The sequence below is a fragment of the Topomyia yanbarensis genome, unplaced genomic scaffold (genome assembly GCF_030247195.1).
Source record: "Topomyia yanbarensis strain Yona2022 unplaced genomic scaffold, ASM3024719v1 HiC_scaffold_176, whole genome shotgun sequence".
In the NCBI taxonomy this organism is placed as follows: Eukaryota; Metazoa; Arthropoda; class Insecta; order Diptera; family Culicidae; genus Topomyia; species Topomyia yanbarensis.
The window spans coordinates 24,389-40,232 of record NW_026683356.1 but is presented as its reverse complement, the minus strand read 5'-3'; the positions used below and the strand labels follow the sequence as shown (position 1 = coordinate 40,232).

Genomic DNA, 15,844 nt, shown 5'->3' with positions numbered 1-15,844 from the left:
GGATACGTTAAAATACACACATTCACATGTTATACACAATTCTACAACGAAGAAGATATGCTTCTTTATTGCCCATTGACGGTGATAGGGGAAGGTCCGGTATTCTAGGAACTTGTTTGTAGTTCCCAACTCAGGTAGAGCAGGTTTTTAGTTTAAAGGTTATACGATCGGATATACTCCAGTGATCTTTGCTTTTGGCGATTCGAAGATCACGGAAATATATTCGCTACGGGTGAGTAGGGATATTGCGGTAATATTAATCGGCTCATCCAGCGATTAATTCATGACAATTCATACAATGACTCTGCTTTGATCTGTATTAACGGGATCGACTGGATGATCTGATTTTAAGCATAAGCTTCGAACACGAGAAATAGATTTGACGGATGTTTCTCTACCACTAATATTAGTCATTATGTTATACTGTAATCCTTCAATTTCATGACAACAACATGTATGGAAATATATGCTTAATAGCAGATTAAACGTTAAATGGGATCTAAATAATGGTAATTCGTAATATTGAGACAATGCAAACTTTGAAGAAAATTGAATATTTTGTCGTCACAATCACGATTTAATTAATGTAGAGAAAAAGTTTTAAGCTCAATCTACTAAACCTTTCGCTAGCATTTGCCATGTGAAAGGTACAAAGTTACATATCTGCAACACTTTTAAAATATAAATTAACTCTGTACATGTTTAGGGCAATTTATCGATACTTGAATGCCCAACAGCATCGATTCACTGAATTAGGTTTTGGACATTAGTCCATAGTCGAACCCAGTCGGTCTATTAGCTACTGATGAAGAGAATTCGAAATATCCAAATTCTATCCAACTCCAACTGTACTTTATTTTACACAACTTTGATTTTTTTTAATTATCTCGGTTTTATCAATTTAGTGTTAGATGAGAGAACTTATCAAATGGATGCGAGAGAAATGCACATATTTATGTCAAAGGTATACATATTTTACCCTATTTACCCTTCCCCACTCACACGCCTGGTCCAAATCGGGCTACACCTTCACTGTGCATCAACCTTGGTGCGACGATGTTCGATGGGAAAGTGTCAAAATTGATGATCCATTCAATAAGATGAATGAATCATCAAAAATGGAAATAAAAACAAATCAAGTCGCGGAATCGACGTTCGCGATTTTTTTTATTTGCGTGAGTTTGTCGTTTCGTGGTTATATTATTCGCGGGCTGGTAGAACCGGTTGTGCATTTTGAAGAAGTGATTAGGAATTTTATTTCGATTTGGTGAGTCTACCATTTTTCACACCCGTAGGTGTGAGTGTTCTTCCCGCAGCAAAGGTATTGTATAATTTAGTTTTGATTTCCGAATACGGCGGAAGTGAAACTTCATCCGTTGACCGAGCGATGGTACGGGGTAATATATATATTTGTTATTTTAAGTTGAATACTCCACCCCACCATGACTGTGGCCGGTGCCAGAGCATATAATAAATTATGCGGATGTTTTATTACCACATTGCTCGAGTGTGGCTCCGGAAAAATGCAGTAGGGTGTTGAAGAACCGTCCCGCGGCAGTTTTGATCCTCCTCGAATTTAATAGAGAGGACAAAGAAATAATTTGGATTAGACTGAAGTTCGAGTGTTAGTGTTAGAACTAGCGACAGTCTTTGCAAGCAATCCACATAAAGGACCCTATTCCCACAGTCACGTCACCTAGTGACTAGAAGAAAATTTCCTTCTAGTCACTAGGTGACGTGACTGTGGGAATAGGGCGCAAAAGCATATCGTCAATCCACAGACGGCACGGAAACGTTTTTTATGCTGGTTTGAGGAGATTTGCTGGCCCAACTTTGAGGGTTTTTTTCCAGCTAAATCCACCAGCTCGTAGAATGATGCATCCTTTTTGGAGCCAATTTTTGCCGGTAAGTGTTGTGGTCCAAGTTTAGCATTGTAAAAATCGAGTGCGCTTGATATCTTCATGTGCCGATGGTAAACCATTTGACCGTCATCGAAGGGTTTTGCGAACTTGCGGTGTCGCAAGTAGTATTGGTGTAGAATGTCCTCGCTTGCCTTTGCCAAATTTGACCACAATCTCCCGGGTTTTTTTTAAATCATGAAATGTGGACTAAATCCAGTGGTTTAACGAACGGTGGTGTTCGGTAATGCGGACATCCCAGTTGCGCTGCTCGGTTCGAGCATTTGCCCAGATTGCGGTGTTTATCGAGCGATTTGTTCGCTCTACTGGGCTAGCCTGTGAATGATAGCGGGAGTTCAGCCAATTTTTGATGTTGGTTTCTTTTAAGAATTGACTAAACTCCTTCGAGGTGAAAGTGGAGGCATTGTCGCTCAGCATCATTTCTGGACTGCCATGGCGATTGAACTACTGTTCACGTAGTATCGTACAGAGCGAATTACTAGCGATTTTGCGAACGAAGGTTAACATGACGCACTTGCTAAAGACATCGAGGACGACAAGCAAGTTTGCTTTTAGGAAGAGGACCAATTTAGTCCACAGAAACCATTTGTCATGGAGCATTAGTCGCACGCGACTTTACATGTACCGCGTTCTCGAATGTACTTTCTTATTTCCGATCCCAAATAAGGCCAGTGATATCGCAACTGCACCTCGTGGATCGTTTTGTCGTATCCCACGTGAAGCAAATTTTCGTGGGTACATTTTATCATATCTTGACGGAACCCAGGTGCTGGGACGAGCTTCCAACTGAACAGTGAGTCGCACGGAATAACTTTTGAGTTGAAAAGTTGATCATTCCCAACTTTGAAGTCGGTATAATCGTCAGGATTTTGGATAACTAGATTTCATAGAACAGCACCTGTCTGAGGTGGACAAAGCTACCTCGGCCCGGGAGAAGCATCACCCTGTCAATAAGGGTACGTCGGGCAAATCAACAAGAACCCAAGTTGTGGTTAACCCGCTACTTACAAGCTGTACCTCTGTGGAATGCTGCGACTAGGATACGCCAGTCACTTACACTTGCGCGAACAGAGAAACGTAGGATGATATAAACGATGGAGATAAACATATTCGTGAGCGAAAGTAACTATCTTCGTATCGATCGTATCTTTACACAGCGCTGGAGACAGACATGAGCGGACGACCTTAGGTACTCGAAATGTTCGATGAAGTGCACCCAGAGTATGAACGCAAAGTGCGGAGCAAACATTCGCAACAATTTGTTCATCCAAACAGAAATCGACGCATCATCCGCGAGTAGAACTGATGCTTCACCATTGCCAGAAGACCCACTCCTTGATCCGCATGATATGGTCTTCATGAAGTGGTTGCGCTGTATCGGGATACAGAACAAATGTGCCCCAGAATCCCGAAGTTACAGTATTCTTATAAGTTGACATGTGCACTTCACGCCGTGGACGGCAACGTTCAGCCAAAGCACATGGAACTTGTGCAGACCTTAGAAAATCTGAAACTAATAGGGATCTGGGCTACAGTGGCTGCGTTACTATTACCGGAAAAGTTGAAAACCTCCATAGAGCTACGCAACACCTAAGACCTTCTGACTACACTTGTTCCTGTAGTTGAAAGGCTCCTGCGGCAACCGATGGAGAGGTCGACGATAACACTGCAGCTCAAAAGTGGAGTCTAGAACGAAGTGCAGTCTAGAATGCTTTGGCTTTGCAGGGGATATTCGAAGGTGATTCCTTCAGCCCGTTTTGATTTTGTTTGGTGATGAACTTCCTCGGTAGGACATTCTATCGAAACAGTTATGGCTATCAGATAAGGTAGAATCAGAATAGGTATGGACAAAGTACATCAGAACAGGTGTTCAATACCTTCTACATGGACGATCTCAAGATCTAGTCATCGAACTAGTCGAAAGGATCGGGGACGACATCAGAGAAATGCCGATTTATTCAACTGTTATTATGACAATTGGTCGACACTGGTAGCTATGAGATCAACGAAGGTGATTCGAGACAGGGTCCGCCAAAGTATCTTGGAGTAATCATACCACCATCGTTTGATGCTTATGAGCTCTGAGATAACTTCTTGAGCCGAGTGAGCTGTGTCTTTTTCTGAACGCGGTGAGTCTTGTCAGAGTAATCAACATGTTTGCCGTTCCTACTGCAATCTACGGACAGTCGAAGAGAAGACTCCAATCAGTTTAAGCAGTCGTACATCGATAAGACTGCATCGAGCCTGTGGCTCATATGAAGTGAGCTCCTTCAGTGATCAAGGCTTGTAAGGATAATATCGACATGGAATCCCAGAAAGTATTTTGGCACCAAGAAATATGAGGACTTATGCCGGAAACCATTGACCACATCATGTCAGACAACCGTGTTCTAGCCAACGCAGTCTATACCGAGCGTTACAAAAGCGTTGCTAAGATTATGCTCCAGTAATTGACGAGGTGGTCTTCTACAGGAGATTGTACCGAATTACCGTTACCTGTCTGTGCCTATTCTGGAAAATGCCCGTGTTAAGTCGGGCTGGCATCGCACTGCTCTATCGGATAAATTTCCACACTGCAATCGATCATATATATTGTTCGACTATGTGGTTTCATTGAACCACAATTTGGAAGATACTCAGGGCGGCAAAATTACCAGAGATCGCCTACTGTTATGTTATGGATATGTGTGAGGAGGTTCCGAGAATTGTTGTGGTACCTTCGACGACTGGGGTCGTTTCGAGGAAGCCGTTGGAGACGCTGAAGGAGCTGAGATCAGAAAAAGAGTTGGCTGCTGTCCAGAAGTCAGCCTCCAGATTCTCAGATCGGTTTGCGACTGGGTGATATATCGGTACTATGAGTTTGATTGTGTTTTGTGATAAATTTTGAAAAGTTTGTGCTAAGTATTTTGTTCTTGCATGTTAATTAGGCAGCTTGACGTTAATGTGGTGCAAAAAAATTGTAGGTGCCGTTCAAAGTAGATCACACCTCGAGAGATTCTTAACCATGAATCAAACACCTTGTATAATTATTCCATTCCGAAAATACCGATATTGTTGAGTTTATAGAGCATTAATCTAAAGCGGAAGTCATCTCTTAGTTTTGAAAATGGCTTCCAACATCGATTTCCGTCATGTACTCGTCAACCCTATTTCGAAAATACGCATATTGTTGTGGTTATAGAGAATTTATCTCTAGCTGGACGTCGCCATCTTAGATTGTGAAATGGCTTCAGCATCGATTTTCGTCATCTAGTCGTTAACCCCATTCCGACAATATCCACATTTATGGATTTCAAAATAGCTGCAGATATCGATCCCCATCATTTAATAGTCAGCCCATTCTGAAAATACTCAACTTTTATTAGTAATAGTAAGCTAAAAATATGTTAAATTGTATACAGCTTCATACGGTACTGTACCCACTCAATTTTTTTTACGAACTTGGTTTGCAAAATAGACTTTATTATTTCGAATTTAGTTCGTAAAATAAGTTACTTATATCGAATATTACGTAATAGAATTAATAGTGGTTTCCGTGTACAAATTCCTCTGCTACAACTACTGAACGAACATTTCAGCGCTGGCTACCACAGGTTCGATGAGACTCAACGCACAGTGGGAAAAGAATGTACCCAAAACGCGACTTGGATAAAGTTTTCAAAAAAATCTGTTTTGTGTCAAAATATCTGGAAAATTGATTGCTGGTATTTACAATGACCGCACGTTTTGCCCCAATTCCCCTTTTCTACCATTTGCTCAAATATATATTGAAAAAAATCATTTTCTTTGAATTTTGAGCTCCCTTACACCTATAGTTGATCTAATGTACCTATAGTTGCACGTCCCATAAGAACTCAATAGGATTTGCAAAAAAAGGTAGCGAAATTAGCGATTACACCACTATTGGTACATATGTTCCTATGGTGGTACAAGCGGTTTTGAATACATAAATTGGTTAATAAACCATCTTTATATTTTTTCCCATGAAGGGATTGAAAACTTTCGTTTAATGTATTAACATTGCTCATAGGTCTATTCATCGATTTTTTAGCAAAAGTTTTCCTTAAGTATGGTACATCTACCCTAAAAAAGTCCAGAGAATCGATTGCAGATAGTTTCAATAATCTCTCGAAATATTTATACCCCCCCCCCCCCCCCCCAATTCATCGCACAACTTAAGTGTAAAGTTACTTCTAGCTCTAAATTTCGGCAAAAGACTCAATACGACTGATCAAAAGCAATAATTCTTATGAAGGAAAGTTCAGGTTATCTTTTGAATATAGTAAGAATGACCACACGAAACCTGGGTACTCGTTTTACCCCAATTCCTCCCGTAACTTAAGTACGAAAGTTAAACATGGGTCGAGATTTCAGAAAGAGGCTGAAAGCGGCTGATAAAAAACATGCAACATGCAGTTTAACTTATGTAAAATAGTCCAGAGAATCGATTGAACACAATTGAAATGATCGCACGAAACGTCTGCACGTGTTTTGCCCCAATTTTTCCCCTAAATTAAGTGAAAACAACACCTTACTCAACATTTCAGAAAAAGAGCTGAAAGTGGCTGATCAAAAGTATTTTTTGTTAAATAGTGTAGGGATTCGATTGAGGATAATCAGCTCAGAAAACAGAATAAATTTTTTTCACTATTATTTTGAAGAAAAGTGAGCGAATGTTACAGAAGATTTTTCAGTTTTTATGACGCCTTTTTCCGAAACTCGCGCTTTTTTCTTTTTTTTTGGTTCATCGACTAACTACAAGTATAACCTTTACAAATCTCCTGGACGTGGAAATGGTTGGACGTCTTCTCTTGGAACGCTCGTATGTGTGGCTCTGCGTGACTGAAAATATGTTTTCTTCATACACAATGAATGTATAAATAGATTTTGATATTACACGAAAGTTTTATTGTTGCCTTGCCTTCAAAATCATAAAACAAAATAACTGCCAGTTTGAGCAATTTATACCAGACGCCCCTCTTAAGCCGGCTTCCGAGATGTTGAGCAAAGTTATAACAAAAACCCAACATTCCGTGAGAATTGGGGTAAAATCGATTATGCAACATGTTATGCAGACAATCTTACTATGTTCTATTGAATCTTTGCGCTTTTTTGCATAAGAATCACTAACTTCAGTAGCCCACATTCAGCTTTCTTCCAAGTTGTATAGCCAGTAAAAAAATAAACACAAACAAAAAGGGGAATCAGGGTAAAACGAGAATGATACAGTACTTTACGATTAGTTTAAATACCCGCAATCGATTCCCCAGATATTTTTACATAATAAACAGGCATTTTCGATAACCACACTTAGCCTTCTATCAGTCTATCAGAGTAAAGTTGCGTTTATGATACTTTTTCCCCACTGTGCGTCGGTTCGAAAGCGTTTCATCACTGCGTCGAGTCTTTGAACGGCCGTGGACTACGTTTTGCCAATAAGAGAAAACATTCTTGACGAGCGGGATGACAAACTATATAGTGTCCTTCAGCATAGAGGCTATGCGTATTTAGAAAAGGGGAGATGTATATTCGCCAGTCTATTACTATGAGAATCTATAGTTGCGTCAGCTTACGGGTCCGACCACTTTCCTTTTCAGTTTTTCGGACAATAGCGGGCTAAGTATATCAGAATGGTCATGTTTGATCGAGTTATAGTTTGTCGGCAACATGGCTACAATGAGTTGAAGAAATGCATGCAAATTCATACATATTGTTTCGAAAACAAAGAAGTTGTTTAAGCAGTTATCCAGTGAGTAAAATTAATCCGTCAAAGCTATTTCCACGTGTTTCAAAATTAGTTTCTTTTTTTCTGTTAAATTAAAATTTGTGCTATCGTACGATTTTAATTACCATGAAAAACGAGGAGACTGAACAAGTTTACTTAACTTAAATAACGTAAGGGGGTCTAAGAGGAGTGTTAGTAGTGACCTATACAAAACAAATAGTAGCCAAAGGATTTTGATTTACCGAAATCGTTTCTGCTTGAGATCCCTGGTTGTGTAACCAGTTCATGTTTAGTCCCAAGCAGAAACGACCTAATCAAACAGCACCAATTAACACACTCACTACAACTAAAAGGCTAACTAAACTAGCGCACATGTTTCCACTAGGAACAGGAAAATTACGAAAGAGAAAGTGTCAGAAAACTGAGGAAAACGAAAACACAGGAATGTATTTAAAAGAGGAAAAGTAATTTAATCTATTTGATTTGGGTTGAAGGGTAGAATCCACGTGTTTTTGCTCCCAATGAGGGTAACTTCGATTTCAGATGATTTATAATAATGAGACTGCTATTTCGAGAAAGGTTTTTGTTTGTCAGTAGGAGGATTGATATGAATGAAATTGCACGTAGTGATGATGAATACAATTCCCAGTGTGATGTTCTGACAGTAAGAAAAAAGCTAAATCGCAAATAAAGATGTTCGTTTGGGAGAGGGGATGATTTAAAGGGATTTTGGATCCGGTTTCAGTTAAATTCTACATAAATTTAAAAAAAATCATTTGTTTAGTAAAATGAAACAGGTAATATCTAAAAATAAATTTCCGGGTAGGGATATGTGGATTCAAGCCATAGTCTTACACTGTTAACACACAAAGGAAACTAAAGGAAAACTGTACAGCAAACCAAGGAACAAACACTGACAGACGGGTAGTTAGCTTGGTCTCAACTTCGATGACGTTTGGCGAACACATGATACATGTACACAAATGATCAATAGGGAACGGGTTGATGCGGGACAGTTTGGAAAACGGAACGGGAAGCACATTACGGTTTGCGTTGGTTTCGAGTTTAACAGTAAAGTTAGTTGGTTAGTTAGTTGAAAACACAAGTGGATAATAACCTTCGTTCCATATCCAACTGAGATGATTGTGCTGCTCACCTGCGGGCTGCACGGACGCAATCTGGCTTGTTAACTTGTTTTTAACGAACTTGAGCGCGTTGGCGACGCTCAGCTTGATCCAGTTGGAGAACCGCGATATCCGGTTGAACGCCTCGGCGATCTTGTTCGTTTCTTGGTCGGCCGTCGGTGCCGACAGACTCGAGGAACCAAAATTGGACAAAAGCAAGGCTAAGAAAAGATTAAGTACCTGCGGGTTTTGGAGGATGGATGGGAAAGTTTAATTAGACATACGAGAATCTCGGTACTCGGTACTTTCAGATACTTACTACTAAATTTCCTATCACTACGGTGGCCAAGAAGAACGGAATGCAGGACACATCGCCCACCAGCATGCAGTCCCACATGGATTCGATCCACTCGCCGCACAGTACCCGAAAAACAATCATAAAGGAATGCATAAAATCGGTGAAGTTCCACCGTGGCAGGTCCTTGTCCGGGAAACGATCCACATTGTCTGTTCGGGTGTTCGGTGAGAAATTGGAAACATTATTATATGTTTAAAGCTAGGTTCTTTTGAGGTTTCTTAGATTTACGTGATACTATTGTTTGGTTAGAAGCTAGTGGAAGTTATTCTAAAGTAAGCGGAAGACTAAGGCTAAAAGTTTATGGTCCAATGCGAAATTTGTAATTATAATTTTAAGCTTGCTTATTGCTGCGCTTGCTCGGTTAGTATAAGTACGATATAGTTTAGAAAGCAAGCCATATTTTGAATTTTATTTTAAGGAGTCAAGGATCTTTGCTTGTCCAATTGTATTGCTTTTTCAGGGAAACGAGAAATGTAGTTATTCTGACATTCAGAGCTCCCTATATTCATACTCAGCTAATAAAAATTTAGCAAATTTAACTGTCCGTATTTTCAATAGTCAATATTTTTGCACGAAACGTCCTCGCAATAACGATTAAAACATAGGCGGCTCTAGTCGACTTACAAAGCCCGCCTTTCTGACAAAATAGTGTCGAATTTCGGAAACTTATAGCTTAACACGGTTTGTATTTACAGATTGGCGAATAGTTAGACAAATCCACACATCCTTGAATGCAATCACTATTCTTTTTTTCTCTACTAATCTTCAGGGTATCCATTTCGCTATTGATTTTGTAAACATAAACATTCTAGTTAATCCAATTTTACGCAACCGAATCTTCAATTTACTTTCACTGATTACACAAATTGAAATTCTGTTTGATGTCATGGGGCAATTTTTCTGACCGAACACCAGATATAAATTCTTCATCCTTGAAGAACAGCGTGTACAGTAATGTACCCATATTGCTTCCTTGTGTGACTTCTGAGTTGTTGTGAAGATCTTGGTACCATTTTTTTCAAACAAAGTCCTGTCAGTCACTTAACATCTATTCGACCGAAATCATCCTTTAAATTGGCATCTTTGGCATTCAGGCAAATTACTCGTTCCACGAAAAGCAGATTTCCGTAAAGCACAAGTCCAAGTGCAAGTGGTGATTGAATCACATTCAATAAAGGTCAGTCTGTTGAGAAGCACCATTTCTCACTCGTTGACCATAGTTGATTGAAATCCGATATTAATGCAGCCTTTAAAGGGTTGGTACCTCAGGCTCGCTTTTAGTTGAAATGCCTATAGGTTTCACACACGGGAGTCATTAAGGACAATTGATTTTTGGTTTATTCGTTAAAAATCTATGTCATTATGGTGAAAAAAATTGAACACTGAACTATGTGGCGAAAGAACCCGGGCCCGTTAGCTGTACGGCCAGGTGCTGACGAAAGTTGATGGATGTGTCGTGATGAACGATTTAACTTATAAAATTTGTTTTCGAAACAAATGGTTTGGCAAGGGAACTGTTCTTGTTGCAAGAAAATCAGCATTAGCAGTTCCATGATTGCTCAATTACGTTACGGCCAAATCTAGCCGGCTGTCATAACAGCAAGGGATTCAATAGTCGACAATGGGATCCAGTTGTGAGTGTTTTTTTACTTGGCGGTAAAGCATTTACGCCGACCCAGCACACGTTCGAACCCTAATCCTCTAACCTCCACCAAGAAGTCCGATATTTGCCTTATCCCCCGGATTCCATATGAAATGACTTCTTTGGGGAGAGGCTGTGCTCATGCACTCCACTTGATTCTAGGTCTAGCTGATCGCGCTAGCTCGCTGGTCTAATAACCGTCATATCCAGTCCTTCTGGTTCACTGGTGCCCGACGACCCTATACTGGTGGTTTGTCGCATTCGGTGCTACTCGGCATAGTCCCCGACTGTGGAACTAGCTTACCTCAGCGAAGAGTTCTCCGACGAAAGAATGTCTCCTGCAACCGTTGACGCACGTCCAGTCCAGTCCAGTGAAATTCCGACGTCTGTCTGGCGATTCCGTGTGGAGGATTGCGTCCGGCTTACTAGTGCCCAGACGATTCAAACCGGCGATTCGCTACCGATTACTTGGAATGGTCCCCGACGGTGGATATTTCCTACTCCGACGAAGAGTTCCCCGGTAGTGTCAGATCTTCCGAAACCGATGCTACCCGGGCAGATGCCGAGGTCGATTCTGCGTATTTGGGTGGAGGGTTGACTTCCAGTTCACAGGCGCTCCGACGACCACGTCGGTGCTACTTCCTGATATACTCAAACTAGCCCCCGGCGGTGGGCCTAGCTTATTCCGACGGAGAAATTTCCCGACGTCGAAAGTTCTCTCGTAACTTATCACGATGCTGGCCGGCTAGGTGCCGAGGTCAGTCCTGCGATTCCGGGGGGCGGAGGATGACGCCGATCTCTAGGAACATCACGTCGCCCGCAAAACCGACAAGCTTCATGCCCCTGGGGGGAGCTTCAGCACTCCGTCGTACCTAGCATTCAAGAGTTGGGCCGAGTATGGAACCATGTGGAACGCCCGCTGTTACGATTACACTTCTTTTTCCGGTGTCAGTTTCGTAGATCAATTTCCTGTTCTGAAAGTAGCTCCTCAGAATTCTACAGATGTACTCGGGAACTCTCAGTCCGTGCAGCGAATCGGCGATTGTAGCCCAACTAGCACTGTTGAAGTCGTTTTTTACGTCCAGTGTAACCACTGCGTTTACTTATACTGCGTCATTCTACTGCGTCATTCTACTGATGAGTGTGTCGGCATTCTACTGATCACCTTGTTGATAACTTCTAAAATATTTGCATGTTCTGAAAATCTACTGCTATTTATATTTTGCAGTCTTCAATTCTTTTCAAATATTTCGGATTTCTTTATGTTCATGTTTCCCTTATTTGTTATAATAACAAAAGAAAAATAGAAGCACAACCATTATTTTACCACCTTTGCCCGAGCTCTAACCCTCTGCAAAAATAAGAAAGATTCCCCTTAAGGTGAAATAGACATTGAAATATGGCCTCCCCGCCCGATAATGTATTCATGCACCTCGATTGGACCATTTCTAATCTTGTTCCAGTGCAAAGACAATCGATTTCTATATCGATCTTCAGCCGTGACGGTAATATCAAATTAATAAGCTTGGGTATTGATAGCATAATGCTTGCTACGGACCTTTTATGAAGGATTACTGCGTGTATGTACCCGCACGTGAAGTTGAGATCGATGGTATATCCACCGATTAGAGCTTGAAATGCGAGAATCTGTTCAAGCACGGGTGATCCTTTTCTTCAGTCAGCGATTACATTTAAAGTCAATAGCAGTTGGCAGAACTAAGTTCTATGACAAGTCAAACTCATTTCGGGTGACTTTCGTCGGATCTCCTTTGACTAACTACCGTCTCTTTGACAAAGTTCGTCTGATTGTGCCACTTACGTGGTGATTTGATTCATTGTGGGCAAGGCGGCGGAAATCCTTAAATAATTCTTATGGAAGGGAGGATGCTGAAAAATGTCTATACCATGTAGAAGGTTTACATCATCTCTCAACATGCCCTGCGCACAAACAACTCGAGAAGAAACAGATGTGTTTCTTTTTCTCTATGTACTTTTTCTCTGTATGGCTTATTTTCCACCGGACGGCACTCGCGATCTGACATTGATAGACGCACACACAGAGTCATTGGAACGAATTTCCGCTCAAGCAAGCCCGGTCGATGAGATCCTGATTGTTGGTGATTTCAATTTCTCCGGATTAAAATGGCACTCTTCGGACGGATTTATGTTTGCAGATTCCGAACTGTCATCTTTTCATGCTGGCATCACCAGTTTGCTTGACTGCTACAGTCTAAATCTGTTGCGCCAAAAGAATAATGTGGTGAATGAGAGCAACAGAATCTTCCATCTCTGTTTCTCGAGCAAATCGCGCTGCGCGCCAAAAATTACAGCTGCACCGTTCCCCCTGGTAGAGATTGTTAGACACCACCATCCCCTGCATTTAGTGCTTGAAGCGATTCGTGTACAGCATGACTGACATGTTTCTGACACCGTCAGCTATAATTTTAGAAGAGCCGACTATAATAGCATTATTGACTTCCTGTCGAATATCCACTGGAACGAAATTCTCGACAATTATTATGTCAACGTTGCAGTCCAGATTTTCTCCAATGTTATGAGCTATGCTATCGATCGCTATGTACCCAAAACAAGCGCCCTTCAATCAAAGTACCCCGACTGGCAAACCACCGAGTTGAGACGATTAAAAACGACTAAAAGAGCCTGCGACAACACTACGTGCATGTTAACCAAGTCTATAAAAAGACATCGAAGCGTTGCCATGCCGATTACTTGCGAAACGTGCAACGTAAGTTGAAGTCCGAACCAAAAACATTCTGGAAGCATGTGAACGAGCAAAGAAAGGAATCAGGGTTGCCTTCAACGATGAGCTATGGAGGGCGTACGAGCTCTAGTTCACAGGAGATTTGCTAACTGTTCTCTGAAAAGTTCGCGAGTGTTTTCTCCAACTAGAAACTGGCACCGACCCAGGTTTTATATACGGCACTCAATGTACCTCAATCATCCCAATCTTTGAGCTCTATCAATATATACAATGATATGGTATAACTTGCGATTGGCAAAATGAAGGCTTTAAACTTGGCAGGCCCAGATGGTATACCAACTATTATTCTTAAAAAATGCACTGTCGCTAACAACCGGAGTATTTCCCGAACTCTGGAAATCCTCCTTCATGTTTCCAGTTCAGAAAAAGGTGATAAAAAGGAAGTCGACAACTACCGGGGTATTACAACGCTAAGCGCAGTTCCAAAGCTGTTTGAAATGACTGTGTTGGAGCCCATCTTCAGCCACTGCATACAATATATCTCCGAGACTCAGCATGGATTTATGCCGAAACGTTCAACATCTACGAATCCTGTGTCGTTCACAACATCTGTGACAGATGCCATGTCTGACTTTTAATCACGCTATTGCAGCGGCAAAGTTGGATAGACTTGGCTTTAGTACTAAGATTCTCCGTTGGATGCAATCGTATCTCAGTAATCGTCGTCTGGCGAAGAGTTCTTCGATTCATCTGGCATTCTGCAAGGCGGCCAACTCGGTCCATTGATTTTTCTTCTGTATTTCAATGACGTCAACTTTTGTTTAGAAGGACCACGGTTGTCTTTTGCTGACGACCTCAAGTTATACCACAGAATCCGGAATACTGATGATGCAGCTTTCCTTTAACGCCAACTGGTAACCTTTGCGGAATGCTGCGAAATCAACCAAATGACCCTAAATCCCAAGAAATCCACGGTCATTTCGTTCTCCAGGGGAAAAAACGCCAATTCGTTTCGAATACTGTCTAGCAGAATCCACGATTGACAGAGCGAATTGTGTCAAAGATCTTGGAGTTTTTCTCGATGAACAACTGAAGTTTAAGAAGCTCGTTTAGCTATATTGTCGCAAAGGCATCACGCTGCTTGGGGTTCATTTTGAGAATATCTAAGCACTTTTCAGACATTTACTGCTTGAAATCTCTTTACTGCTGACTCGTTCGTTTAACATTGGAATATTGTTCAGTTGTGTGGAATCCTCATTATCTCAACGGTGTCCATCGAATTGAGACAGTACAGCACCGATTTGTTCGGTTTGCCCTTCGTCGATTGCCTTGGCACAACCCTCACCAGCTGCCAAGTTACGAAAGTCGTGGTTTGCTTATTGGACACATTGCAAGTGCGGCGGGACCTATCCCGTGCTATGACGATTTGGGATATTTTACACGATCGAATCGACTGTTCCGAACTTCTTAGTGCGATAAATATGAACGTTCGTCCTCGTTCTCTTCGCAATCATATTTTCCTCCGATTACCTCTTCGCCGGACTAACTATGGAGTTAACGGTGCCATCATTGGTTTGCAGCGGACTTTCAACAGAGTGTCATCTGAGTTTGGCCTTCACATTCCACGTTGCAGTTTACAATCTAATTTTTTAAATATATTAAGAAATTATCATTAGGACCACACTGTGTCTGTTGATGTGGGTGTACCCCATTAGGCATAAATACGTTAGGCATACGGATGTTTGGCATACGTACGTTAGGCATAATGGACGTTAGGCTTAAAGACGTTTGGCATAATGGACGATTGGCATAATGGACGTTAGGCATAAACTTTCATGTTGAAGTATACTTTAAGGAAATATCTTTTTGGTGGTGACAGCCTAATGTGTGATAAGAGCGCAAATGTTTGAAATTTTTTGATGTTGTAGAATTACTCTGGAAGATGATAAAACTCGATCAACATTTTGTTCTATTGTAAATTCCTCATGAAATCTTAATTCAAATAAAAGATGCAGAACGAATGCACATCGAATGAACGAATGAATAAATTGCACATCTTTAAAATAGGCTAAATACTCTTGTTTAAAATCGGTCTATTCTGCATTAAGGCATGAATGTGGTTTGTAAACAACAACGCTTTTAAACTGCTAAAACTTTCGTTTTAGGTAGAATTTATCACAAAAACAAGTAACTGGGAATATTAGAACTTAGAACTGAAGTTATTACTATTAGTCTGATATAACTCTGCTGGAGCAGTACTACCAAAAATATTTACATGTAGCATTGATTAATGAAATTTTGATATATCATCATTATTTTCCATTATTATTGAAAACAGATAAAACGTATCAATT

At 40.9% G+C, this 15,844-nt stretch overlaps 1 protein-coding gene across 14 annotated transcripts in view; it reads right to left on the bottom strand.

Annotated features, from left to right (window-relative positions):
- The window catches only part of LOC131694871 (sodium channel protein para), a 71,775-nt gene that overhangs the window by 32,005 nt on the left and 23,926 nt on the right, over positions 1–15,844 (bottom strand). For 8 of the 14 annotated variants that reach the window (XM_058983380.1, XM_058983378.1, XM_058983379.1 and 5 more), the window contains 2 exons: positions 9,088–9,275; positions 8,801–9,008 (listed from right to left, as the gene is read on the bottom strand). In XM_058983380.1, the coding sequence (XP_058839363.1) occupies positions 8,801–9,008; positions 9,088–9,275 (396 nt within the window). Of the gene's footprint in view, positions 1–8,761; positions 9,009–9,087; positions 9,276–15,844 lie in introns of all 14 variants that reach the window. The other 6 variants (XM_058983377.1, XM_058983381.1, XM_058983383.1 and 3 more) reach the window with 1 other exon arrangement.